Below are 27,411 nucleotides of genomic sequence, written 5' to 3'. Positions count from 1 at the left end.
AATCCCCGCTCCGCCCTGCATTGCGCCAAGGCCCCTCGCTGAGGCGTCCGCGGCGCTGCCTGCGCGCAGCGCCGTGAGGTCCCCGCGTGTCCGCGGCGCTGCCTGCGCGGAAGTGCGGCGGCCCGGGGTGACGGTGCCGCGGGGCAGCGGGGCCGGGGCCGGCCGGGGGCCGGGGCTGGCGGGGGGCCCGGGCGGCGCGGGGGGCCCGGCCGCGGGGCAGCAGGAGGAGCAGGACGACGAGGAGGAGGAGCAGCGCGGCCCGGGCGCGATGGACCAGTGCGTGACGGTGGAGCGGGAGCTGGAGAAGGTGCTGCAGAAGTTCTCGGGATACGGGCAGCTGTGCGAGCGCAGCCTGGAGGAGCTGATCCAGTACGCGGGAGGGCTGCGCAGGGAGATCCTGCAGACCGAGAGTACGTGCGAACCCCCCCGCAACCCCCTCTGCCCAGGGGACGCGGCCCCGCTCCTCCCTCCGGCGAGGGGAAGCCCGAGATTGGGGGCGTTGTGGGCTGGACACCCCTGAAAACTTCGGGCTTTGTGGGTTGGGAGCCCCCCTGAGGAGAGCCCGGGCTTCAGGGACCCCCACCCTGAGGAGAGCCCGGGCTCCAGGGACCCCCATCCTGAGGGGAGCCTGTGTTCTAGGGTTCCCCATCCTGAGAAGAGCCTGTGCTCCAGGGACCCCCATCCTGAGGGGAGCCTGTGCTCCAGGGACCCCCATCCTCAGGAGAGCCCCTGCTCCAGGGATCCCCATCCTCAGGAGAGCCCGGGCTCCGGGGACCCCTATCCTGAGGGGAACCCGGGCTCCAGGGACCCCCATCCGGAGGAGAGCCCCTGCTCCAGGGACCCCCATCCTGAGGGGAACCCGGGCTCCAGGGACCCCCATCCTGAGGGGAACCCGGGCTCCAGGGACCCCCATCCTGAGGGGAACCCGGGCTCCGGGGACCCCCATCCTGAGGAGCGCCCCTGCTCCAGGGATCCCCACCCTGAGAAGAGCCTGTGTTCTAGGGTCCCTCATCCTCAGAAGAGCCCCTGCTCCAGGGACCCCCATCCTGAGGGGAGCCCCTGCTCCAGGGACCCCCATCCTGAGGGGAGCCCCTGCTCCAGGGACCCCCATCCTGAGGGGAGCCTGTGCTCCAGGGACCCCCATCCTCGGGAGAGCCTGTGTTCTAGGGACCCCCATCCTGAGGGGAGCCCGGGCTCCGGGGACCCCCATCCTGAGGGGAGTCTGTGCTCCAGGGACCCCCATCCTCAGGAGAGCCTGTGCTCCGGGGACCCCCATCCTGAGGGGAGCCCGGGCTCCGGGGACCCCCATCCCGAGGGCTCTGTACCGGGGCTCTTCCCCCGCAGCCCCCGGAGCTTTGGGGCGTTGTTGACAGGGAACATTTAAAAGGTGGGAGCAGGGCAGGTTCATGTTGGATATCACAGAAAGCTTTTTCACCCGGAGGGTGGCTGGGCACTGAGCGGGCTGCCCAGGGCAGTGGGCACAGCCGAGTTTGGGGAGGTTTGGGACAATGGTGGCTGGGCACTGAGCGGGCTGCCCAGGGCAGTGGGCACAGCAGAGTTTGGGGAGGTTTGGGACAATGGTGGCTGGGCACTGAGCGGGCTGCCCAGGGCAGTGGGCACAGCAGAGTTTGGGGAGCTTTGGGACAATGCTCTGAGCCCATGGTGCCATTGTTGGCGCTGTCCTGTGCAGGGCCAGCAGCCGCACTCGCTGGTTCTGGTGGGTCCCTTCCAGCTCAGCATATTCCGGATTTCTGTGATCAGTCTCACCCTCGGGCCTCCCGGAGGGGTTTGTTTGTTCCCGGTCAGCAGCTCCGGCGTGCCTCTGTTGGGTTACAGGCGGCTTGGTCATCCCGGGGGGATACGGAGGAAATAGGGCAGAGCTGACCTGTTTGCTTCCCCCCTCCACTCCCCGCCCCCGTTTCTTTTCTGGTTTTGTCTCTTTTCCCGTGTCCCTGAGCTGTGTTCCTTTGCTGGGCCGGCTTTGGCGGTGAAGCAGAGGTAAACAAGGCTTGTGTGTGTGTCACAGCCGATGCTGGGCGCTTGCAGAGCTGTAAACACGGGGCGTTTCAGGCTTGCGAAACCCCGGGCACGGAGGTAGCGCCGTGTTTGCTGGAGTGGGAGGGAGTGGAGAGGCAGCTGAAGTGATTTACCCAAGGCCGTGCAGGAAGCGGGTGATGGCTCAGGGATTAAAAATAGGAACTTGCAGGCTCCTGAGAGCAAACTGTGACCAACTGTGCTGCTGCTCTGCTTTTGTTTTTGTTTGGATGGGGGAGATCGTGGTTGCCGTTGTTTGCCTGTGCAAATACAGGTGCAGAGCTCTCTCGGGAGTGTGGATAATTCCAGGAGCACAAGCACCAGTGTGCTGGAGCCGCTCTGTGTGTACCCAGAAGTTTCTGTGGAGAGCAGACATGGAATTCTCATTGTGAGGGGTTTATTTGGGATGAAATAAGGCTTGGTTTTTTTGGCATTGTTTTGAACTGTGTTTCAGTAACTGTTGTTTGTGCTGTTTGGAGCAGCCTGGGCTCGGCCATTGAGGACAGTCACTAAAATATATGTGTTCACAAAGTGAGGTGCTGACCTTGCTGGAGAGCTGTGTGTGTCACCCTCACGCTTGTGTTGGTCTTTGTTGGGCTCTAAATGTTTGGCTGTGACATTCCTGTGGCAGCCCCAGAGCTTATACTCCCTTTGTAATGAATTTAGAAGGTTCCAGTGTGTGATTCCTCCAGGATCCTCATTGGGTTTCCATCCAAGTTGGATTTGGCCCTTTGTAATGAATTTAGAAGGTTCCAGTGTGTGATTCCTTCAGGATCCTCACTGGGTTTTCCATCCAAGTTGGATTTGGCACTGTCCAGTGAATAATTTCAGCACTTACCAAGTGATGCTGTCCCAGAGAGCACATCCCAAATTGAGCTTTCTTTCAGTGAGTGCTCTAGAATGAAGCCAGTACTTTGCTAATGCACCCTCAAACATCTAGGGACTCCAATTTTGGCATCTGAGGGTGAGCTGGATTCATAGGGGTCAAAATTCTTGCTATTTTCTCTTTTCTTTAACATGTTATTTGTAACTTTCTGAAAAGAACAGGTATTTTCAGCTTTTACACACTATCTTGAGGATTTCTGAAAATGGCTGGAATTGAAAGCAGCCAGCCACCTCAACGTGGAAGTCTATTGCAGGGCTATGAACTGCAGAAATAGGCTCCTGGATGTTATTTCAAAGGAAAAAGGAAAGAGAAATGAAAGCCCTGAGTGCTGAAGAAGAGGTTAGGACAAGATCTGAGAGCAGAGATGCATGAAAGGACCTTAAATAGGCACTGGATAAAAAAGGAAGTGGGTGGAGAAGAAGAAACTATTAGAAACTGCCTAAACCTCTAAACTGGTTTCCTTCTCCCCCACCACAAGTGTATTAAAATGTCTTGGGCTGATTTCATGTTGCAGCCTAAGGGCAGACCAGGCCTGTGAATGGGAAGACAAATTTGTTTTCCTTCTCTGTTCTCTTAATAAATCTGTCTTCTGGAGTGGCCAAGGGTTGCATGTTCTTGGGTGGTGTGTGTGTGTGCCTGAGTAAACTTGGCACTGCCCTCTGCTCTGTGCTTGCTGCTTGTGGGCCAGTCCATTGAATTTTGTAAATTGTGGCTGTGCACACACGTCACAGAGAGGAGCTCTCAGTGCTGTGACCCCTGAATTAGCAGCAGGGATGGGATGGGATGGCTGCAGATTTTCTCCTGATTCAGTGCAAGTAGCTCAGAGTTTGGTTGGAGCAGAGAGAAAACCTTCTGCAGCTCTGATGGCTTTTCCTCTGCAGACATTTTCATTGCTTTGCTGCAGTTGGCTTTGTGCTACACTGTCAGGGAGCAATAATTCACTTCTTTGCTTGTGGTGAGAGCAGGCACCCATGTGAGTTGGTTGGGTTTTAGCTTCATGGCTTTCAGAAAGTGCATTTCAGCCTCTCTGTTTCCTGGGGAATGAGTATTTCCATTTTGCTTGGTGCATAATCTCTGGCTGGTCATTTGGCCATGGCAAAATTCATGAGACAGTTACAGATCCTTCATGTTATTTCAAGTGTTTGTAATAAAATTTAAATAGCAACTAAGAAATTATGATTATTCTTGAAGTAATTTTGGGAGATGAACTTTTTGGAATAGTTGAGTGGAATTTTCAGTTTTAATTTGGGATGCACAGAATCACTGAAGTGACTATTTCAATCTTATTTCTCCTCACTCATCCCCTAGAAAAAAAGCCACAGAACCCCATTAGCCTTTTGCCCAGGAGATGATCCTTGGCTGCATGGGGCTGCAGGGAGGAAAAGGCATGGTAAAGGTTATTTTTGTTCTTAGAAGCCATGGCTAGTGCAGAAATGCTGTTAAATCTGCCCTGGTGGGGCTGGGCAGGAGCTGTTGCTGCTCACAGGGGTGGCTCAGTGTGTGACAGTGCCAGAGCAGCTTTCAGAGGGTGCAAGAAGGAAGGCCTAGAAAAATGGCTGTGAAATTATTATCTGCTCCCTATGATTGCAGGTTTTTCTGGGTTTCTTTGCTCTCTGCAGAAACTGGGCTCTTAACATGCTGCTGAAAGCAAAGATGTGTTAAAACATGAAATCAAAAAGGAACAAACTTAAAAAGTGAACACGTTTTCCATAAAATCCTTCTTCTGAAGAGATATTTTGGTGATTTTGTTTTTTCACATGAAGGCTCTGGGTCTGGAATATTAGGGAGACATTTCTGAGCTCCTCTCCCACTTAAATTAACCTTCCCATGCAGGAAGGCTGCTAAGTCTGTGTCCCTAAAGGAAAAATTCTTCAACTTTGAGAAAGGAGAGACCTTCAGAGGTAAGACTGGAAGGGAAATTTTTTCTTGTATTTTTAAATCAAAAGCAGGAAGAAAGAACTGAAGTAAAGCACCAAAAAAAAGTATTTTTTTTTTCTGACTCAAGCTTCTGAGTGATGTTGGAATCAAGGCACAAAGGGTGGAAGCTGTGATGTGGTCAGGGCCTGTAAGCCTGTCCTGTTTGTTATTTTCTTCACAGAGTGGGTCATACAGCAGTGAACTTGTTGGACATCAGCTAAGAAATGTCACAGAGAATATTTCTAGAGAATAAATCTCATAACAAGGTGCACAGGTCCTCCAAGGACAGCTTCTCATCCACTGAGGGGAACTGGGAACTGTTCAGAGCTTCTGCCACAAGTCAGGAGCAGAAGTTTCCCACAGCTCAAACACACAGGCCAGGGGCAGTGGGTGCTTGTGGGGCAGGAGTTCATTGGGCCATCATAAATCCACATTTGCTGCACCCTGAAGTTAAACCTGGTGTCCTCATGTACCTTTAGGGGCTGTCTAAAGAAAATGATCCTGCAGTAGCTTCAGTGTCCTTCTGTTCTGTGCTTAGAGATTTGGGAACTGAGTGTTACTTTGAGATGTTTATTCATCTGCTGTGACTGGGACACAGGAGACCTTTACATTAAATTTTTAAACTGTTGTGCTTGTTCAGTGTTACTGTGCACCCAGCTGGATTCCTAATTCCACAGGAGAGTTTTCATACAGGTGAATTGCTGTACATCTGCCTGCAGTTAAGCTGATCTTGCTTTGCAAATACTCTCTAGATTGCATTTCTTTAATGCCGCTTTTTGTCTGTTGATGTTGTTGCATATTGAGAGATTTGATATTCCAGTTTTTCTGTAGCAAAGTTGGTGATTTTCCTCTCTTTTGCCCAGATCAAGATGGGGACTTGTCGGGGACGATTTCACTTGTTATGACCCAGTGTTGTAAGAGAATAAAGGACACAGTCCAGAAGCTGGCCTCAGACCACAAGGACATCCACAGCAGTGTATCCAGGGTTGGAAAAGCCATTGATAAGGTATTTGTTTTCTGCTTTGACTGCATTATCACAATATAACACAAAATTGAGATTTTTCCTACAGTTAATCTGAACTAAGTATTCTGTCAGCTGCAGAAGCAAAGGCAAGCCAGTGGGCAGCACAGTACTTGCTTTGAGAACTCTGCAGCCAGCCTGTTCCCTCTGGGACAGCTCAAATCTGATTTCTTACAGAACAGACCCTATAGATCCTACAGCATGTAGAAATATTCTGTGTTTTATCAGTTTAGCAAAATGTTTTCTTCAATGTGTGTCTCAGTAAGAAATACTGTTAGTTTTTATAAATGTGTATATATGTATTTCTAGCTGATTGTCAGCAGCAGGTAACTCTGAAGTGCCATTTTGCTGTGGCTGCCCCATCCCTGAAGTGTTCAAAGCAACTTTGAGCAGTCTGGTCCAATGGGAAGACCCTGCCATGGCAGGGGTTTGAACAAGATATCTTTAAGGTTCAACCTAAAACCTTCTGTGATCCTGTAAGACCAGAGAATTTTTTAAGAAAGGCATTTTGTACCTCTTTCAGGGGTGTTACTGGTTTTGGGAGCTTAATTTTACAGCAGTGCTCTTAATGTGCAATAGAGGAGATTCAGCATCTCACAGTCTCTGTGTCTAAATGAGATAGGGCAGCTTATCTTTGGTGCTTTACATGTGAGACATCTGAATTCCAGGTTCAGCAATAACTGGGATGTGAATATTATTGTACCTGGTTTTGTAGGTAAATATTAACAATTCTTTGAAATTGTACTGAAATGGTGCTACATGTATACTTTCAGGCCATGCTTTTTTCTCTCTCTTCTTTTATATAAAAGTAATATATAAATTACTTCTATTATATGTATTATATATTATATATTGTATATTGCATATTATAGATTGCATATTATATATTATATTATATACTATATATAATATACATTATATACAATATTATATATAATATTATAAATATTATATTATATATTATATATTATATATTATATATGCTATATATTATATATGCTATATATTATATATAATATATAAATTATTAGTTCTGTGTGCAGGGAGTCTGCTACTTGCTATCATGCACATTTTGTGGTAGCTTCACATCAGATTGTGTCTCTGACAGGATCTAAACATTTGTTCAGTACACAGCCCTGATTTATCCTTTGGGAATCTCATTTCAACTTTGGTAGTGATGATAATCTGCTAAAGCACAATGTAACAATAATGAGATGAAGAAACAAAGTACACAATGCTGCATTATGAGGCAGAATGTCCATGAAACTTGTGTTTTTTGTTTACTGACTGACCATCGTGGAGAGCTCAAACTTTGTACTAAAAGCTTTAATCCACACTGTTATCCAAAGCTTAAGGATTCATCTGTCTCAAATCCTTGCTGCAGTATCTAAACCAATTAACTAGAGTAAAATTCCATCCTTATTACCAGCTTGAAGCCTGAAATAAATCTATGTAATCTTGTCCTAAGTTTTTAAACTTTCCAATTCAGCCTTAGCAGGTGGACTGTGTACAAATACACCCCCAGGTTTAGCCATACTTTCTTCATTTGAATCCTCTGAGGTAGAACAGCCCCAGGTTGTATGGAGAGGGTGTCAGTGTTCAGTGGAAATTGTGATGGTATTTCTTAGAAGCCAAAGAAAATGCTTACAAGCATAATGAAGTTTAGGCTTGAGTCTAATCTCCAAATTACTGCTTCAGTTGTCATGGGAATGGTTTTTCCAGTGTTCTGTTCTGATGTTTTAAGTTTATGTAGTGTTTTTATTTGAAAAATAAGAGATGTAAATAAAAGCATTTTGTAAAATTTCAGATATGTTGCTTGGTAAAATAGTAGAAAGGATCTCATTAATCTGCTCTGTTCCTGTTGAGTGTCAGAAGGGCTTTTTCAGTGAGGTCTCCAAAGATGAGCTCAGCTGGCTGTGTGCAGTGTGCTTGTTCCTCTGGATATTCAATCTCACTTTTTGTCTGTGGTGTTTCCATTAAAATATTAAAAGCAGTGGGAGCTGCACCAGTCCCCAGTTCTGCTTGTAACAAAGGATGTTGTTCTGGGAAGTTCAGAGCACAAGTTAGGATTGCCTCCTTAAATATGACCTTGTTGGAATTTTTTTGATTTTCTCCAGCTGTAGTATCTTAAAGGGCCTACTTTAAAATATACCTTAAAGTCTGGGCATTTTAGTCAGATGGCTATGTGTAATGTTTAAATCCAGGTGAAATTCAACATTTCCCTGAACTGTAACATTTGGAGCAAATCTACCATATGTACCTAATGCAATTTCCCTGTGCTGCTGGGAATAAATATAAACATAACCATATAAAGATATAAAAATATAGATTATATATAAAATATAAATATCAATATAAATATAAAAGATTTTTTTTAATTTTCCCAAATATGGTAGTATCTTAAAGGGCCTACTTTAAAATATACCCCAAGGTCTGGGCCTTTTTGTCAGATGAATGTGTGTCATGTTTAAATCCAGGTGAAATTCAGCATTTCCCTGAACTGTGACATTTGAAGCAAATCTTCCATATGTACCCAGTGCAATTTCCCTGAGCTGCTGGAAGCCACACTTGGAACGTGCCAGCAAAGTCCTGGTTGGCACCAGAGTCCCAAACTGGAATTGCCCTCCCCCATCCCTTCACTATAATGTCCTTAAGCTTAAAGCAGTAGAAGTAATTGTGTAATTGATGTAGTGAATTGATTCTCAACACATTCTGGTCAAAACCCTGCTGCTTCCAAAATAAAACACTCATTAGAGTTTCAGGAAGCACAGCCCTTGCCTTGATTCATGAGACTGGAGTTCTGTTTGTGTCACATGTAAGTCCTCACTTACTTTACAGGCAGATTGACATCTCCAAACCACTGCTCATGGTGTTACTAAGCCTGCATGCTCAGGCCCAGATGCATGGCCTGGTTTGAGGTTGGGAAATGTGCTAATGCTGCTGCTCATTCCGTGTGACACAGCCACGTGGCAGCTGCTGTTGCATGTAGAATCAATAGACTTCCTATTTAGCAAGCTGGGATTGGGAAAGAGCAGCAGACAGAACAAGAGGACACAGTCTCAAGCTGTGCCAAGGGAGATGCAGGCTAGAATTAAGGAGGAAGTTTTTCACAGGAAGAGTGGTCAAATACTGGAATCATCTACCCAGGGAGGTGGTGGAGTCACCATCCCTTGATGTGTTTAAAAAAAGACTGGATGTGGCACTTGGTGCCATGATCTAGTTGAGGTGTTAGAACATGGGTTGGACTCGATGATCTTAAAGGTCCCTTCCAACCTAGAATTTCTGTGATTCTTTGAACTTGCTGCCATTGGCACTATTATCTGCCATTGGCAATTTCAGGTTAAATTTCTTTTTTCCCATATGGGACTGGGTTATACATAAAAAGTTTAGTCTGGTCAGTTTTTAAGTTATTGTAGTTGTGGTTTGTGAACTTGGCTGGGCCCTAGACTTGTCTGCCTGCAGAGTTCCCTCTGAGAACAGAAACTCTTAGAGCAAAATGAAGTTCAAATTTGTCGTCAAATACATTAAATTCTGAGATGCCAGAGCTTTGTGTGTTGTTTGGAAAGTTTATCTAATAAGCTGAACCTCTTTTCAGGGCAGTCCTGTGTGGATTGCATGCTTCTGATCCATGAAAGGTTACCCTGTCTTCCAAAGAGCATTTTCTCCTTTGAAAGGAAATGTTTGCATCCATTTTTTTCTGTATTGTACTGGCAATTGCTCTGCTTCCAAAACTCCACTGTTGTTCAGCACGTTGTTATCAGGTAGCTCATTCATCAGTGTCCCTGTAAATCAGTCACTCTTTGGAACGGTTTGAATTCATCTCCAAGCATGTTTGATGGGCTGGTAAATGTTTCCCCTCTAGGAGCACTCTGAGTAGTGGTTAAATGCCTTCATTTAGGAAAGTAGGTGGCGTAAAGGGTAATTCCTTCCATTTACCCCCTGAATTTTATATCTGTAATAAGGCAAATATTTTATTCCAGTCTTTGTTTTGGGACAGCAGCTTTTTGCCTAAGTTAGTGTTCATTTCATGTAAAAACTTGTGTAGGAACACACTAAAAACCTTTACTGAACATCATTTAATTGTGGTGCTATGAAAAATGGGGCTACATAAATACAGAGTCTCTGCAAGTTGAGCTCTCTATTATGTGTAAACAGATTGAACAGAGAAGATAAACAAATGTTTTATTTGTATTTTGGGTAAGAATTCAGAAAGGAGGAATGCACAAAGTCATCTAAACTAAATAACTGAGGAATAAAACTGTCCTTAATCATCATCCTTCTCCATATCCCGTTGTTGTGAGTAACATGGAGGGTTGTATGTTGGTTGAAAAGGTCCAGCTTGTGTTTGTGAGCATCTTGAAGTCATCACATTCTAGCACTTATTGGTAATGTGCTGTACATTGGATCATTAGTGTATTTAGCACATAATTCTGTACAGTTTGGCCCCAGACTTGCAAATTAAGCTTTTAAAAAAGATGTGTTCCTCAGGAGTACTAACTGACACATGGGTTACTTTGTGTTTTTTGGGTTTTAAGCTTTCTGGAGTTTTTAACTTGCAGAAATGCTTTGAACTGTTGAAATCTTATTACACCCCACGTGCTGTCAGTTAGCATACTGTTAGCATTTACAAAACAAAACCGAGGGTTGTAGTCACCAGCAGATCCTTCATGCCTGACAGTTGTGAAATATATAAGCCAAAGGCAAGTGATAATTTTTTCTGACATGTGGCAGTCACTCACTGGAATCTGTGCAATCAGTTCCTAAAGCTCCTCGGGACCCAGAGGAGGCAGAGCTGTAGAATCCCACATTTAATACCTCAGAATCGTTTAAAACTAACTAAAAAAAGATTATTGGAACGAGAACCTGACCAAGACTGAGTTGGTCAGAGAATGACTGAGGTCCTCAGGTTGAATGATGGGACTTGATAACTTTGTTATGTGACTTGGAAAGATCTAATGGTGGTGTTTGTAAGGGCTTGTGGGTTTGCTGTTTCAAAAGAAAATGAGCATTTTGAGGTAATTAGTTTCAGCATCTCTGCCCCTGAGCAGTGAGAATGATGTGATCATGTTTGAGGCATAGGTGCAGCTTCACTGGGTGGAAACTGCCCAGAACTGTCCAGTTTCTGCTTAGGGGATTGTGTCATTGCTAGGACTTGGAATTGCATGAAGAATAACTTCTAGTCAATTATTTTTAGATTAAAGATGATCTCCACCCTGGAAATGAGGTAACAAATGTGAGGTTGTGCATTCTGAACCCTGTTTTATATCCTTAGTGCTTTGTTAGTGGATTTGTTTGTGTTACCTACTGGTGGTGGTTGGACACAGAGCAGAGTCAGCAGAGCTGATGAACCTTTCAGGATTTGACTGATCAGCACAAATAAGAACAGTATTATCAAGATGTTAAGTTTTTCAAGATACAGCTTAGAGGTGAACAGCATGACAAGGAGTTACAGGTTAAGACACTCAAGTGAGAATGTTATTAAATGTGTGACATGAATCAGTGGCAATAATTTAAATGCTCACCTCACTCCACCACCTCAGAAAGGTGGAAAAGTCAGTTTGCCAGGCTGAGGTTAATGTTTCACTGAGAGTTTGCTGAGAGCCCTGAAGGAAGCAGTGGCTCTGGAGCTGTGTGGGCAGGGATGAAGAGGCTGTCCCTTTTTCATGGTGACACAGAGCAGCACCAAAGGGCACGTAGACGTGCTGATGAAGGAAATTAGTAAGTGGTGAGTAACAGGAAGGTGCAGTGTGAAGTTGAGCTGTGCATGGGACAATAGCTGGTACCAGCTGGGTGTTATCTGCCCTGCCTGCTGTGACAGAAAGCTGTGTTTGTGAGAGGCTGCTGTTCCCATGTTGTGCAGGGCTGTGGATCCTCACAGCTCCTCTGAAGTTCCTTCTTGGGAGAGGGCTGTGGTCACCAGAGCAGGCAGCAAGCAATGCACTGGCTGCTAGACTCTTTATTTTGCAAGAGGCTTCTTTTAAGCAGTGGGTGAGGATTTTTATTAAAATTAACCTGCTTGCCCTGACCATAAAACATGTTAGCAGTTAAAAATCCTGGTTTATATCTTGGATTAGAATAAATGTTGCTCTCCTGCTGCCAAGAGGCAAAGTGCCAAGCAGTGCCAAGTGTTACCAAGGAGCCAGCGTGACAATGTCTTCAGTTATTCCTGGAATATGTCCCTAGGCCACTGGCCTAAAAATACATGGCACTGGGATCAGCTGGGTTAGTTCTAAAAAATATCTCTTGGATCTTCAAAGCTCAGCCTGTTGTTGGGATGTTGGGGTCATCAGAGATTTGGGTTTTGTTGTTTGGATGTGGGGAGAAGTGACTTCTTGCTCTTTCAGCATTGCTTAGCCCCCAGATATGTAAAAATCCTGAAGTTAAAGCATTACTTGCAATTTGGTGTGCTGATGACTCTGTCTTGATTCTAATGTAGGTGATTTTGTGTTCTGTTCTCTAAACATTTTCAGGTTTCATATATGGAAAGAGCCATTTCTGCAGGTACTTCCTTCAGAAATCCATCATGGACTCAAACCCCTTTATTAGCTAACTAGATTTCTAACTTTCTAGTTAAACTTGTTGCTGTAATTCCTTGTAGTGAATAATACTCAGACTTGAAAGGAGCAACCTAAAAGATTTCTTTTTCTTCCTCCACAGGAGGTAATGAAGGAAGCTGCCATGTATTTATTTCACTTTGGAGATAATTGAGGGCCCAGTGAGTAATAGGCAGAAGGCATCAGGGTGGAGCCACAGGTGTCCTGCATGATGAAAGAGAAATGGTGTGGGCTGGTTTGTTGCAGCCTATTAACTGGTAATTTGTGTCTTTCAGAATTTTGACTCGGACATCAGCAGCGTGGGGATAGATGGGTGCTGGCAGGCTGACAGCCAGAGGATCCTCAATGAGGTGATGGTGGAGCACTTCTTCAGGCAGGGAATGCTGGATGTAGCTGAGGAGCTCTGTCAGGTAACAAGTGTGGCTGTTGAAGGTTGTCCACTGAGAAAAATGAAGCTTTGTCTTGGCTTCCTCATTTGAATGTTCCAGATGAATATTTAAACTGTCAGCCAACCCGTTGTTTTTTATGCTTTAACTAAAAAGTCCCCCTTTTTTTTTGTCTTTTCAGGAATCTGGTCTGTCAATAGATCAAAGTCAAAAAGAGCCATTTGTGGAGTTAAATCGAATATTGGAAGCATTAAAAGTTAGAGTTTTGAGACCTGCACTGGAGTGAGTCCACTCATTTATTTTCCCCATGTTTTTTAAAGAATGCTCTTAACAGTTCTTTAGTTTTTTCACTTTCAGTCCTCTCTTTAGTGTATTCTGATGTGCCCTGCTTGTCCTTTGAGAGGGGTAGTGAGTGAATTTACTGAGTGGATCTTTCCTTTTCCATCCCCTCTGTGTCACTCCCCATGGGAAGTGATTAACTGAGGGTCTCTTGCTTAGATTAAGGGTTCACTTGAATCACTTGTGGTGCTGCTTTAAGGAAGAAACATCACTTGGAGGAAAAGTTGTTGGCCAATGATGATGCTTGACCTTCTGTTGGATCATTAGTAACCTTATTTTAAGAGGTCCCATTGTGAAGGATACCAGGACTTATTAAAGGTTTTGGGTACCATGAAGCCTTTGGGGTGAGCAGAACTTGACTTGGATCAAAGTTCTCTTGTCCTTCAGTCACCCTCCCTCTCCAGACAAGGGACCAGAGGGTGGGAAGAGCCTGGGGTGGCAGTGTTGTTAATGAGATTCCTCCTGAAAAACAGTAAGAAACCCCCTGAAACCCCTCATCCTGTTTTTTTTTAAACTTTTCTAAACTTAGGTTGCTCTCAAAAGTAAGAAAAATCAAAACATAGAAAACAACCAACCAAACAAAACAACCTAACCAACTTTAAAGTGATCTTTTAAAAATAAAAACAGTGAAACTGAAACAAATTCAAAATTTGTCTTTCATTCCAGAGCACAGATCATATACTTAAGATAGAATTTTTTGCATTATTCAGTTAAGCACATTTTCATATTAACAACATTTTCTGTTGCCTTTTACACGAACCAACATAGGTGTGTCAATTGAGCATTACTGGCATCTAAACTGAGTGCAGGGACACTCTGATATTCAAACCCTGGTGTTCATTGACCAAATCCTGAGTAATGCCTCTGGGTCATGCAAGTTTGACCTAAATAGTTGGGCTTTGAATCTAGTTACCCAGGTAGAGAGCTGGGGTGGTTTATTGCTGTTGAATTGGCTAATTGAAGGGAAGCAACACTGATATTACAGCTGAAACAAGATTTACTGTCAGCTACACCACATATATCTTGTAGTTCAAATAATAGCAGAGCTGTGAAGGGTAATCCCTGAGGAACAGTAACTTGCTGTTATGAGTGTTCCCTTGAAATCTCTAAATTCATTTCAGCTCCAGTTTGCAGTGCTTTAGGCCTTACTCATTGCTACTGAGTTGTATCATGTAGTTTCTGCAATGTGTTAAATATTTTTCAAACAAAGGAGAAGGCATGGTCATCCCTCAAAGGAATTTTTATTTTCCAGCTGCATGGGCAGACAATGGGGTGTATTGTCAGCACAGTTTGCGTGTTGGCCTACCCCTCCCCATCCTATTTCTGTGTATAATGTTTATTCTGTTTCAACTGGACAGTGCAGAAGCTGTCTGCCTCTCTTGGCTGCTGCTGGGCACAGAGGGGCCTTATTTACAGTGGTGCTGCTGATGTAGAAACCATGGCTCTGGGGAGGAGATCAGCATGTGACAGAATGTCATGGTTTGAGCTCTCTGGCTGAGGGGATTCCCAAATTACAGCCAAATCTTGGAACCTCCAAGTCATTTCCACAGGAGGAAATCACACAGAGGCCCAACCTGGGCTCTGAAGGGCCAGAATACACCCTGAAAAATAACTGCATTTCTTTTCCCATCACCAAACCACAGTGAGAAATGTCATTGGAAGTTAATGGCATACAGAGATTACACAGCTCAGAGGGCAAGGCCAGACTAGGCCTCTATAAAAGTCAACTTCCACATCCCACAAGGGAAAACAAAAAAGTTATGGCCAGTCACATTCTATTTAAATCTGAAAGGTCCTATTTTTAAGTGTTGAAATTTGTATTAGAAAGAAAACCTGGATAACAAATACAGTTAGGGTCTTTTTTTTTTTTGAGACACAAATACTAATTTCCATCACCTCAGCAGGGTTTTGAAGTCCTTTTGAAAAGTCATTAATTTGACAACTCCCTTCCCATGGCAGTGACCAGGAGCCACCTGTGTTTGTTTTGTTTCCAGCCCTGAGTGAAGCTGAGCACAGACAGAAAGTGCTGGCAGAGCCAGAGAAACTGGTTGGCTTTTAATCCCAGCTTTTCCCAATTTTGCATGGATAAAACCTGCTATACTCCATGTCCTGCTTCAGGAGACTGAAATTAATCATCCTTGTGTGACACTTTGCCTCAACAGCACTGTCAGCAGCCTGACCCTGCAATGGGCCAGTCTGGGGCTGTTTCAGGCTGAACTTTTATTCACTGGTGCCAATTGTAGCCCAAGGAGCACAGTGCCACTTTCTGTCACATGGAGGCCATTCACACAGCACTGGTTTCTATCCCTCCTCCTGGACACTTGTGTCTGCCAGGAAATGAAAGGGAAATACCTTCACAACATCAGCAGTTCTGTAAAACTGGGAAAAGCTGGGATTAAAAGCCAACCAGTTTCTCTGGCTCTGCCAGCACTTTCTGTCTGTGCTCAGCTTCACTCAGGGCTGGAAACAAAACAAACACAGGTGGCTCCTGGTCACTGCCATGGGAAGGGAGTTGTCAAATTAATGACTTTTCAAAAGGACTTCAAAACCCTGCTGAGGTGATGGAAATTAGTATTTGTGTCTCAAAAAAAAAAAAAAAAAGACCCTAACTGTATTTGTTATCCAGGTTTTCTTTCTAATACAAATTTCAACACTTAAAAATAGGACCTTTCAGATTTAAATAGAATGTGACTGGCCATAACTTTTTTGTTTTCCCTTGTGGGATGTGGAAGCTGACTTTTGTAGAGGCCTAGTCTGGCCTTGCCCTCTGAGCTGTGTAATCTCTGTATGCCTCAAGATCCCATTAACTTCCAGTGACATTTCTCACTGTGGTTTGGTGATGGGAAAAGAAATGCAGTTATTTTTCAGGGTGTATTCTGGCCCTTCAGAGCCCAGGTTGGGCCTCTGTGTGATTTCCTCCTGTGGAAATGACTTGGAGGTTCAAAGATTTGGCTGTAATTTGGAAAAGAGATGCTCTCTTCTCTTCTGCCTAGAAACAGCAAGTTGCACAGGTCCTGGTATTTGCTGGGTCCTTTGGGGTATGATTTAAACTTAATTCAATCTTTAGGCTTTGTTAAATTCATTTTAACATCTAAATCCCACGTGGGAGCTGAAGGAAATCCTGTGTACCCCTGGTTTGCAAAGCACAGTGTAAACTTTAAAAAAATTCAGATGGATTTGAGTCTCAGAAGTGAAAATGACTGGGTGTCATTTTGAGAAGAGGTAGGAAGACAGGTGATGTGATTACTAATAATTTTGGGCAGTTGTAGAGAATATGTGGATTGAGTGTTTTAAACCTCCCTTGCTGGTTTTTTGTTTTTCTGTTGGAAATAGGAACAGCATGTCCCAGACTGAGCACCTCAGGTCTTGCCTCTGTGGTTGCTTTCTTCTGATACAAATTTGTGCTGCCACTCAAAGACCTAAAAATGGAAAGCCTGCCTAAAAGCTAATTTGGAAAAATAGACTCGACCTCAGCAAGATGAAGTACTCTGTCATGTGGGTGCAAATATTGGCAGGGAGAGGATGGAGGCTCTTTTGATGCAATAGAGATTAATATCTCTTTGTGGACTAGTCTTAGTGTTTGTTTATAATAGATTTTGTCCTTCATCTGCTTATTAGTCTGTGGTTGTTAACCTCAGGCGCTTGTTTTTGTAGCTGGCATTGTACTTTATTGCCATAATATCCTGTTTAAACTGTGCACACTGATCATAAAAATGCAATTATACCCCCCCAACTTATGAAACCACCCCAAAACCCACTCAGCACCCATGGGTAGTGAGTGTGCTCTTCACTCCTTCCTGGTGGAGATGCAGGAAAATCTGGAACTGGGGACAGTAGGGCTTGTTTGTAGTTCAAAGGCTCCATTTTCCACTGTTTCCTTCTGAAAGGTTACTGTGTCTTTACAAAGCCTTGCCAGTGAAGTCAGGCTCCTGATACTTCCACCACAACAAATTGAAAGTGGATACTTGCTCATTAATGCTCCATCCTAGTGCAGGAGGCTGACTTGCTTTGAAAGCCTTCCCAATACAGTGAGAATGCTTAATTTTCTCATGTTAGTATTGATTGAAAAGAAGCCTCACATACCCTGTTTTTTTTAAGGAACACAGACTTCCTCACTTCCTTGCTAAAAAGTGAAAAGCTTTTTGCTTAATAGGGCCCCCACAGTGAAAATAGTAGAACTAATTAACACTAATGAGAAACAGATGTACTGGAGGACATTGAAACTTGAGGTTCTTAAGAGAAAGATTGGATTGATTTAGGCCTGACTAAATGGAATCAAGGGGAAAAAGAAAAAAAACAGCACCAAAAAAAAACCCCAAGAAAGGGATGGATAAATTCTAAATAATTAAGAAAAACTTGAATAAAATGCTTTGACAATTTCAGTTCATTTTACTCTCTCTGTATGTTTAAGAATTCTTTCATGTTATTTAGGAGCCAAACATTAATGTTGTCATGGTGAAAGAGACACAGAAAATGAGAAATATTTTTATTATCCAAGTTGAAAATAACACAGAAAGCAAAGTTTAAGCAGGGTAAAGTGTAATATTTAAACTGATTTCCTTCCCCAGTGTGAGATCTTGATAATGTGGCCCCATAGATGCAGTTCCCTCTCCAGGGCAACAGATGCACACACACAAACACAGTGCCCTGGACATGTTTGGTGTATGAGGACGTTGGAAAATGTTCTTGGTCAAACTTCTTGACATGCAGCTGAAGAGCTGTCAGTAGTTGTTAAGATTTAGAGTGCTATTAATTGAAATACAATAGACTGGAGCTATTTCTGCCTTATATTGTGCCTAATTTAGTCCTGTCTTTCAAGCACTGAACGTTGAATTTTGCAGTGCTGAGCCTCTACAGCAGCACCAGAATTAACATCGTCCACATTTTGTGCTCCATCACTTGTAAAGGGCCTTGCCATTTTCTGTGCTCTGTGGAGGCTCTCAGAAGTTCAGGGAACAGTCCCACTTTCCTTGGAATAGATGTGGATAATAGATAATTGCAGTGATTTCATGTGCTGTGGGCTCACATTGAATTGCTCTGGTGTCACGTCCCATTGTGCCTCCTCGTTCTTGCAGGTGGGCGGTCTCCAACAGAGAGATGCTGATGGCACAGAACAGCTCCTTGGAATTCAAACTGCACAGATTGTATTTCATCAGCTTATTGATGGGTGGGACTGCAAATCAAAGAGAAGCACTGCAGTATGCGAAAAACTTCCAGCCCTTTGCCCTAAATCATCAGAAAGGTACATTTTTGGTCACACTAAAGCATTGGGATATAGCACCTTGGAGTAAAACATGATCCAAATATGTTTTACTCCATTATTCTCAGATTGTTAAAGGCTTCTTCTTTTTGGATTTATCATGTATAACCCAAATCCTTTCAATTAGAATTTTGTTTTGTTAAAGTTTGTTAAAGGCTTCTTCTTTTTGGATTTATCATGTATAACCCAAATCCTTTCAATTAGAATTTTGTTTTGTTAAAGTTTGTTAAAGGCTTCTTCTTTTTGGATTTATCATGTATAACCCAAATCCTTTCAATTAGAATGATCTTCTTTCTTCTTTTTTTAAGAGGGCTCAGAAATAATACCTGAATGATTGCACATTTGCTGAAATTTAAGGGTTTTGACTCTTTAAATAAAATGTAGATTACATCTAGAATAGGCCTGCTGCCAGAGTAAAGTGCTAAAAATGCAGAGGAATGTTCTTGGAATAGTCATCTGCTATTTTCTGCTGCGTGGGGTAATACAAAGAGAAATTAAACTTTTGAAAAATGGAGATCATGTGAGTTAAATGAACCATCTCAAGCTGAATCCAACAAATCCTATTTTTTTAGGGTGCTGTGTGTGTCAGAAAGCTTACAAAAAAAAGTAAACCTGCTAGAAGCAAATTCCCAGGCAGCACACCCTGGCAACTCCCCAGCCAAAAAGTAGCAGGAGTGGAGCTCTCCTGGCTGTCATGGCTGTCGTTGTTTGTGTGTATCTGCCCGTTTTCCATGTGAAAGCTCCAGCTGGAGACCCCATCTCTTGTTTGTTTCCAAACTCTGCTGCTGCTGCTCCCTCACAGATATCCAGGTTCTGATGGGCAGCCTGGTGTACCTGCGGCAGGGCATCGAGAACTCGCCCTACGTTCACCTCCTGGATGCCAACCAGTGGGCTGACATCTGTGACATCTTCACCAGGGATGCCTGTGCTCTGCTGGGGCTCTCAGTGGAATCCCCTCTCAGTGTTAGGTATGCTGCTTTTCTCTTGCTTTTGAGACAGGTGCTTCATGGTTTGGTTCCTGCTTTTTGTTAAGGACAAAAGAAATGACTTTTGACTAGCTTGCTTTAAATACAGGGTATAGTTACAATTAACAAGCCTGCAGAGATTAAAAACCAGAGGTTCCTGTGTGCTGGACTTTACCCTGCACCACTGCAGCTCAAGAGGAAGCATTCCTGGGTGGAATTTATCTTCCATAGCTTAGACATAACTGCTAAAGATGGGGATGGCAATCAGCCAGTTATTCCCACAACAAATGTGTGACAGCTGTCCCTGCTGTTCAGCTGAAAAATAACCCTGAAAATGTGGCCATGATTCCATCAGCATTTGATAATTTTGTTTGGTTTTTGTTTTTTTCCACACATTACTAGTCATCTTCTTAAAAGAATGCTTAACATTTATGTTGTGGTTTCAGCTGCTAAAAGTTCCAAATTGTCTGCTGGGCCTCTTTTGCAAAGAAGAAAGAGGCACTTTTAAACTCAGTAGCTAATCTGACAAAATGCAAATCTGTAGGAGGCTGTTGGAAATGTGAAGAAAACCCAACCCAATCTCCTTCTAGCTTCTTTGAAGATAAAACAGATTAGCTGCTGTTCAGCCTTTGCATGTCAGTTCCCCCAGTACGCTCCCCTGATGTTCTCATTTTCATTTAAAATGTTAAACAGAAAATAAATGATATGTGTCTTTCTAGGCTGGATTTGGTACTTAGCAGAAGCTTCACTGCTTCAGTTTTTTTTTTTTTTTTTGTTTTGTTTTTTTTTTTTTTTTTTGTTTTTGTTTTTGTTTTGTTTTGTTTTGGCTTTATTTTTTTTTACTCTTTCTATTCACTATTGTTAGATTTCTGTGCTTGGTTCAGAGCTCTCACATTCTTAAGCCTTCTGCTTTTCCTGTTTGTACCTCAGTCACAAAATACAACAGAAACAACAAAGGGAGCACTTCAGACTAATTATTTTTCTACAATAATCTTTCAAGTTTCAGTTGGAGTATTTTATAGGTATTTAGAGCTTAAATGTTTTTCTTTCATCTTCCTCTTGTTTCATGCAAATAACCAGCACTCCCTTAGAATTTCATTGCTCATGCACTGATGCTGCAATGCAGTTTTCACAGCACATGGCCAAGAGACTTTTGGTGATGTGGAAAATCCCTGTTCCTGATGTTTGGAGTGGTGGGACATCTGCTCTGCTCCTGGTGTGGAATTGATTGTGCTGAAATGTATTTACTGTACAGGTGCTGTTGATGCTCTTGTCATAAACAGGACTGTTCTCATCTGGTGTGAGCTTGGAGTGCTGCAGATCCTTTAGGAACTAAACAAGCTTGAAGTGAAATCCCTGCTGTAAAATATTTTGCTTTATTGAACATGAGTAGAGGGCACTTTCTTAATGCTGATTGGCTTCTCCCTGTACAGATCTCATGGTCTAACTTATTATGTGGAGACAGCAGAAAAACTCCTGTGTTATGGAGGTTGTGGTTTGGGCTCTTGAAGGACTACAGGAATTTGAATTTACTATTGACTTGAGTTTTTATATTCTGAAAGAGCTCTTCAGAGATGTTTTCACACAAATGCTGTTTGTTAGACTTCTCACAGGCTTAACACAAGTTATACTCTGGGCTGAATTAATAAAAAAGCAAAGTGTAAGGGTTAAAACAGCCAGGAGGTGAGGGATAGAATTTATTTATATATATATATATATCTGTGTGTGTGTGTGTATGTATGTATGTATGTATATGTGTGTGTATATATATATTTTAGCATAGGCAAGAGATCCACAGGTTTCACATGGAGGAAAGGCATGACTTATGTAGACAATAAAACTTGCACAAGTAGTAAAATAATCTGCCAAACAAACAGAGCAGGCTGATAGCAAGGTCAAATCCTGTTTCTGTTGCTGGTGGTTTCCAGTACTGTCATTTGAATTAAATCCATCAGCTCATCTGTTAATTCATGGCAAACTCTGTCATACTTTCTTTTGTAAAATACTGAAATATTTCCAAATAATATGCTAAGTTCTGGTAGTGGGTAAATCCCAGAGGAGGCTGAACTGTTTGTTGGGACACAGACTTTGGGCAGTTTTATACTGCTGTTCTTGTCACAGGCCCTGCTTTCCTGCCTTTCCTTACCTTCCTGCTTTTTCTACATTTCTTTTCTTGGTTTAAGGTGAGGGTGGAAAGACACGTTTCTTTACATGATAATTATATATAATTAAAGGATTATGGGTTGTGTGTGGGTTACATGGAAACTCTTGTGCTGCACATACTCCATCATAGCTGAGAGCAACCTCCTGTATAAATTAATGTGATGTCTTCCTCCTGTACAGCTCAAAATCAGAGTGGGTGGTAGAAGAAATCAATTCCATATGAATCTCAGAGGAGGGATTAACTGTTGTTTTCTGTCCACAATGTAGTACCTAAAACACATGGATAACTGATAACCTGCCCCAAACTCTGCCTTGTCTGTACTTCCAAGCTCCCTTCAGGTATAACAAGATGTAAATGAAAAAATACAACAGCCTTGTCTCCCAGTTAACCTTTAAAATAGAAATGTGAGAAGTGTTGCTTTCCTAACATGCTCTTCATATTAACATGTCCTTTTTCTGCAGTTTTTCAGCAGGTTGTGTAGCATTACCAGCTCTAATCAACATCAAGGCAGTAATTGAGCAAAGGCAGTGCACAGGGGTGTGGAACCAGAAGGATGAACTCCCGGTGAGTGGGGGCTGAGCTGCCCCTGGGGCAGATTTCTGACAGCAAATGCTGTTTTCAGGTTTGTTTTGTGCTGCATGTTACAGGATGTTTTACATGGCCACCACCTCCAGCAGCTCTGGGGCTTGGGGCTCACAGACACCCCCAGACACTGAGCCAGGCAGCCACACAGGCTGCCCCAGACACAGCACTCCCTCAGCAGCTCCCACACAGGACTCACCTGAAACAAAAGTACAGCCAGCCAAGATCTCCTCCTGCTCCCTGGCTGGAAATGATTGCCATTCAGCAGTGAAAGCACAAACTCCACATTCACAGGCAGACACTGCTCATGGATCCTCAATTACAGCACGACCCCCTAGCCCCCTTTTCCAGCTTTTCCTCCTCAGTCTCCTTCCCCTGCACTTTCCTCCTACAGTTCATATAGTTCTACTGATCCCCTCTCCTCAGGGTTAGATTTGTGTCTGTTGCAAAGTCCAGGTTTGGTTGCAGTTTCTTGATGACCTGTCAAGGTTGTTTCTTGTTGTTATCTCCATTATTTTTTGTCCATCAGGTTTGTACCTCTGTTTTGTTTGTTGCCCCTCCTTTCACTTGTTATCCCCTTTCAGATTGGAAAGGTCTTTGACAAATGACCTTAAAGAAACTGATGCTCTCACCTTCCACTTTCCCAGAGATGTTTTGTATAACTGGAAAGAAAATGGGTCCCACAGAGACACATTCACTTCCCCTAGCTAGGCTTGAGCTCAGTCCAGGGCTTGCTTTGCACTGGCTCTTTATCAGGCAGACAGGAGATGAAAGAATTACTGCTGCATCTGGGGACACAGGAGCTGGGATCCAGTGCATTATGCTTCCAGCACATCTCATTTAGATCAGTTGAAATGAAGTTCAGTTGTTATGAAACCCCAGTTTCCCTTTATAGCTCTTGCCAAGCGTGTGCAGCTCTCCAGTGACCTGCTCCTGATTTGGAAAGGAAACTTATTTAGTGCAAACTGGGCATGAACTGAGTTAGCCTCTTCCACTGCAGCTGGAAGAGATTCATTTATAGAGTAAGGAGTGCTGAGTTTTCTCCCTGCTGTGTTTTCTGTAATGCTGGGAGTGTAACCTCTGAGTGTGACAGATTCCTGCCTTGCTGTCCAGCCAGGGAGCATTTGGAAAAAGATTCCTGTCTGATGCAAATCAGTTAATAATACACGTGTGTCTCCTTGCATTTTAAACTGAAGGCTCTCTAGTGTCCTCTGCTAATGCAGTGTGGGGGTGGGAAACCTTATTTTCCTTGTGCAGAGACAGATTAGGTAGCATGAAAAGGTCACATTGTCAGGTTTTGTTGAACGTTAAACCTTTGAACAGAGGACTGCTCAGAGCCAGGTGAGCTCTGGTGTGATTTTTGCAGTTCTCAGTAATTACTGAAGTCACAGACCTGTTCTTCTCTGTTATATGTCCCTTTTGGAAATAATTTTGTACTGATGGCAAGAGTTGTGCTGCACAAGTATCTTCTGTGTTGGTACTGAAAATTAGTGATTGTGATATGCTTCATTATTCACATGACAGCAAGGTGTTGGCAGAGCCTTTCAAGAAGCTGTAGAACATGAATATAGTAAATCCAAGGGTTTTTCTCTTTTTTAATTTCCCCCTAAAATGAAATCTATAAATTACTTTTTATTTTCTAGCCCGTGAGTTCCAGAAAGTCTTGATGGTTCACCAGCTCAGTTTTCCTGCCAGAGCATAGATTTACAACAAAATTTGCACTTGTCCCTTGGCAGAATATGCTGTTTTGTTGTTACTCCCCATCCCAAACATAAATCACCATTTTAAGATCACAGTCAAGTATTTTTGTCTGGGAAATTGTCAGGCATCCACACAATGGATTTTGTTGCTTTCACAGTTGAATTGTGAAATCTGTTAAGTAACTGCCATGACCTAAAGGGGTTTTATCTAGAAATGTAATTTCCTGAGATAAATTATGTTCATTTCTTTCACAGATTGAAGTGGACCTTGGTAAAAAGTGCTGGTATCATTCAATATTTGCCTGTCCCATTCTTCGTCAGCAAACAACAGATAATAATCCACCTATGAAATTAGTCTGTGGTCATATTATATCCAGAGATGCTTTGAATAAAATGTTTAATGGCAGCAAGTAAGTACAAACAACATACAGATAAGAGCACATCTTAAGACTAGAATAATGTGTTTTGGGAAAACTGAGTTCTTAATTAAGTGATTGGTGGAAGCTTGTTAATCTTGGAGAATGGCTTGACAGCTGCATAAACTGGGTTGGTGCACTGGAGAAGAGCATAATAAACCCTCTGATGTTGTTGAAAGTGAGCTTGCATGAAGGAATGCAGCAAGCAGAGTCATTTTTCACTTTGTTGCCACCATTGTGTTGTCTTAAATTCAAACTGGAAGGCTTTACACACACAGTTTTTCCTTGGGAGCAAGGTTAGTAATGCATGAAAAATCTGTTGAAAACTAAAATTAAACCTCTAGGGGAAATATGGCTTAATAATTGAGCAGGGAGAGGAATTATAACTGGAAATACTCCTCCTTAGATATCCATGGGATCCTTCAGGCTTCTGGAGAGAAGGAAATGGGAGAGACAAATCTCTACAGATTTTCTTGAGGAAGAACAGTGGTTGTTTGGATTAAATATACAGCTTCTGTGGAGGCTGTCAGCTTAATTTAGAGCTCTAAGTCATTCTGGGAAATCCAGTGTGAAAATAAGTGAGGCTATGAATGAAAATGTCAAGTGATGTTTGCATTCTGTGCCTTAAGGGATGCCTTTGTGGGTGACTTTGGGTGACTTTAGCCATTTGAAACTGTAAACTTGCTGCTGCATCACTCCTGTCCTTGATCACTCATTCCTGGTGCTTTCATTGATCAGTTTTACTGACAGCACAGCTCTGACAGATTAACTCTGGAGGGGTGGGTGGGGGGAGAAGGTAAAATGCCCAAATGTAGGAGATGGGGGGCAAAATGGATCAATGCTTCAAAACAGGATCAATTTCTTCAAAAAGAAGAAATACTGTAAGTAGGTGGGATTGTCTGAGAGACCTCAGCAGGGAGACCAGGCTGACCCTTCAGTCAGAGCCTGCAGGAGGTGATCTAAGTGGGTTGGAAAATCACAGCATCTTGGGAACCAGACACTAAAATGAACTGGATATTGAGGAAGCCACAGTGAGAGCTACCAGCTGATTTAAAATTTCTGCAAGGCCAGGCTGGATGGGTCTAGTGGAGTGTGTCCCTGCCCTTGGCAGCAGGGTTGGAATGGTCCTTAAGGTCCCTTCCAGCACAAACCATTCTGTGATTCTACAATGCAACAAGCAAATCCACAAGTAGGAATAATAACTACAGAGAAATTGCTCTTTATGATAATCTAATAATTCAGGGGCTTGTGGGTGAAAGGTGAGAGACTATAACTAGAAGGAGAAGCATGGTAAGTTCTCTCTCAGCTAAAGGTGACTTTTCATGGAGCCAGGTAAAGTGTTGTGGTTTAAGAGTGCAATTGTTTCCTGCTGCAGGGGGACAGCTCAGTGCCTTCAATGCTCTGTTGTCACGCATTGCCCCAGTTCTAACACATTGTCTTTGTCCCCAGGTTAAAATGCCCCTATTGTCCAATGGAACAGAGCCCTGGAGATGCCAAACAGATATTTTTCTGAAGAAAAGTTACATTATGCAGTTTGTAAGTGACACTCTGGATTTCAGGTGCATTTCAGGAGAAGTAAAACACTCTTGTTCCCTTTTATGCAGCAGACTGAGGACTCCTATGTTTGTATAAGCTAATGCTACAGAAACTTTGCCAACATTTAGTATATACATACCAAGTGGAAATGCTACAGAAATATTATTACCATAGGGCTCTACTATACTCTTGGTCTCCATACCTGATCAAGTTACTACACCAGCAGTTGTCATTCAATGCAGGTTTTTGTACTTAATTATATGGTGACTTTTTACTTTTTAAAAGCAGAAATTGATCACCCCCATTTGTTTAATATTCTTCCTGCTATTATTCTATCATTTTATTGATAACTGTCATCTTAGAGAACGTTTGTGGACAAAGTTTTATTTCCTGTAATGTGTACATAATTAAAGGTAAATACTTCAGAAAAAAAAAAAGTTTGATAAATTGAATAGTCGTTATAAAACTAATTTGTATTTTTTTCGCTGAAAATGCTGTGATATATTCTGAGTTTTTCTTTCAAACATTTTTTCAACTTTTACATAGAATTCAAAGTAAATGTGCATATATATAAAGTATATAAAATATATAGCCCCAAGGGGCTACCTGTTGAAATCCATCACTAATTTATAAGGGTGATGTATGGCTAAACTGCTACTGGGGCAGAGAGGGAATAGGAAATCCTGTTCCTCTGGTTTCACGATTGAAAAGCGTTTGTGTAAGAGAACATTCAATAAATTCTGAAGTGGAAATGCTTTTAGTTGATGACATTTGCTCTCTGGCCTTTGTAGTCATGTTCTTTGAACTTTGTATTCAGGATTAGGCTATAAATGTCATGTTGCTGTATAGTTTAATAGTCATTATAGTGTGCTATTTATAAACAGTTATCAAAACCAAATAAATTGTAGAAGTATTCATTGTTAAATGGGGGGAAAAGCATGTTCTGATGCAGTCTACTGATCACAACTCTGCACTTGGCAGAACTGGGCCCTACGTCATATATTAGGAGGTAGCAAGTTTTCTGTAGCTTGAGAACACTTTGCTTCTAGCCTTGTTTTTGTAGTAGAATATTACTGCCATTGCCACTTTCTCTGCTAAATTTGTCATATTGTTGACTAGGTAAATTTGTACTCATAAAGGAGACGTAGATCATGGCAGTTAAATCTTTTTTAGTGTGCATATATTTGTATTTATTGCACTGTCCTATAGTAGGGCAAGCAGCCATAAGGCATGCAAAGCTACATGTAAAATGATATTTCTGTATTGTGTAGTTAAACAAACAGCAACCAACCAACCCCACGCTTGTGTGGTTGAACACTGACACACTGGTTGAATGCACTAGCACAATGCACTACAGACTGAAGACCGTCTTTGGGAAATCTACACCTTTTGAATTTGTCTGGCACCTGACTGGAGAGACTGAGTCGGACTCTTGTGGGATCAGTGACAATGGACAAACCTACAGAGACATTATAAAGTGAGGAGCGAGTCAAGGCACACAAATTTTAAACTTCAGATGTGTTTGATACATGTGAAAAAATGCAGGTGTGTGATTTTCTGCAAAACTTCCATTGTATTCACACTGAGTTCCAAACAGCCGCGTTACCAAGTGGTGAAATCAACAATAAACGGGTGAGGATATTATTTTCCA

The 27,411-nt window shown here is 42.8% G+C and overlaps 1 protein-coding gene across 1 annotated transcript; it reads left to right on the top strand.

Annotated features, from left to right (window-relative positions):
* Positions 1-203: 203 nt before the first annotated feature.
* On the top strand, positions 204-27,411 carry RMND5A (required for meiotic nuclear division 5 homolog A). Its single transcript, XM_063157900.1, has 9 exons — positions 204-410; positions 5,701-5,843; positions 12,688-12,822; positions 12,980-13,080; positions 18,213-18,379; positions 19,200-19,365; positions 21,988-22,090; positions 24,064-24,218; positions 25,674-27,411. Exons 1-9 carry the CDS (start codon positions 269-271, stop codon positions 25,735-25,737), a joined length of 1,176 nt encoding a protein of 391 aa, XP_063013970.1. The 5' UTR covers positions 204-268; the 3' UTR covers positions 25,738-27,411.

Source organism: Melospiza melodia, chromosome 5 (genome assembly GCF_035770615.1).
Source record: "Melospiza melodia melodia isolate bMelMel2 chromosome 5, bMelMel2.pri, whole genome shotgun sequence".
Classification (NCBI taxonomy): Eukaryota; Metazoa; Chordata; class Aves; order Passeriformes; family Passerellidae; genus Melospiza; species Melospiza melodia.
The sequence above is the reverse complement of the archived record's forward strand: the minus strand, read 5'-3'. Positions and strand labels throughout refer to the sequence as shown.

Excerpts from the sequence above, each read along its gene's own strand:
- RMND5A (XM_063157900.1), top strand. The coding sequence starts at position 269 with ATGGACCAGTGCGTGACGGTGGAGCGGGAGCTGGAGAAGGTGCTGCAG. Across the intron at positions 12,823-12,979 it reads TAGCTGAGGAGCTCTGTCAG|GAATCTGGTCTGTCAATAGA; the intron begins GTAACAAGTGTG and ends TTGTCTTTTCAG. Across the intron at positions 22,091-24,063 it reads ACCAGAAGGATGAACTCCCG|ATTGAAGTGGACCTTGGTAA; the intron begins GTGAGTGGGGGC and ends TTTCTTTCACAG.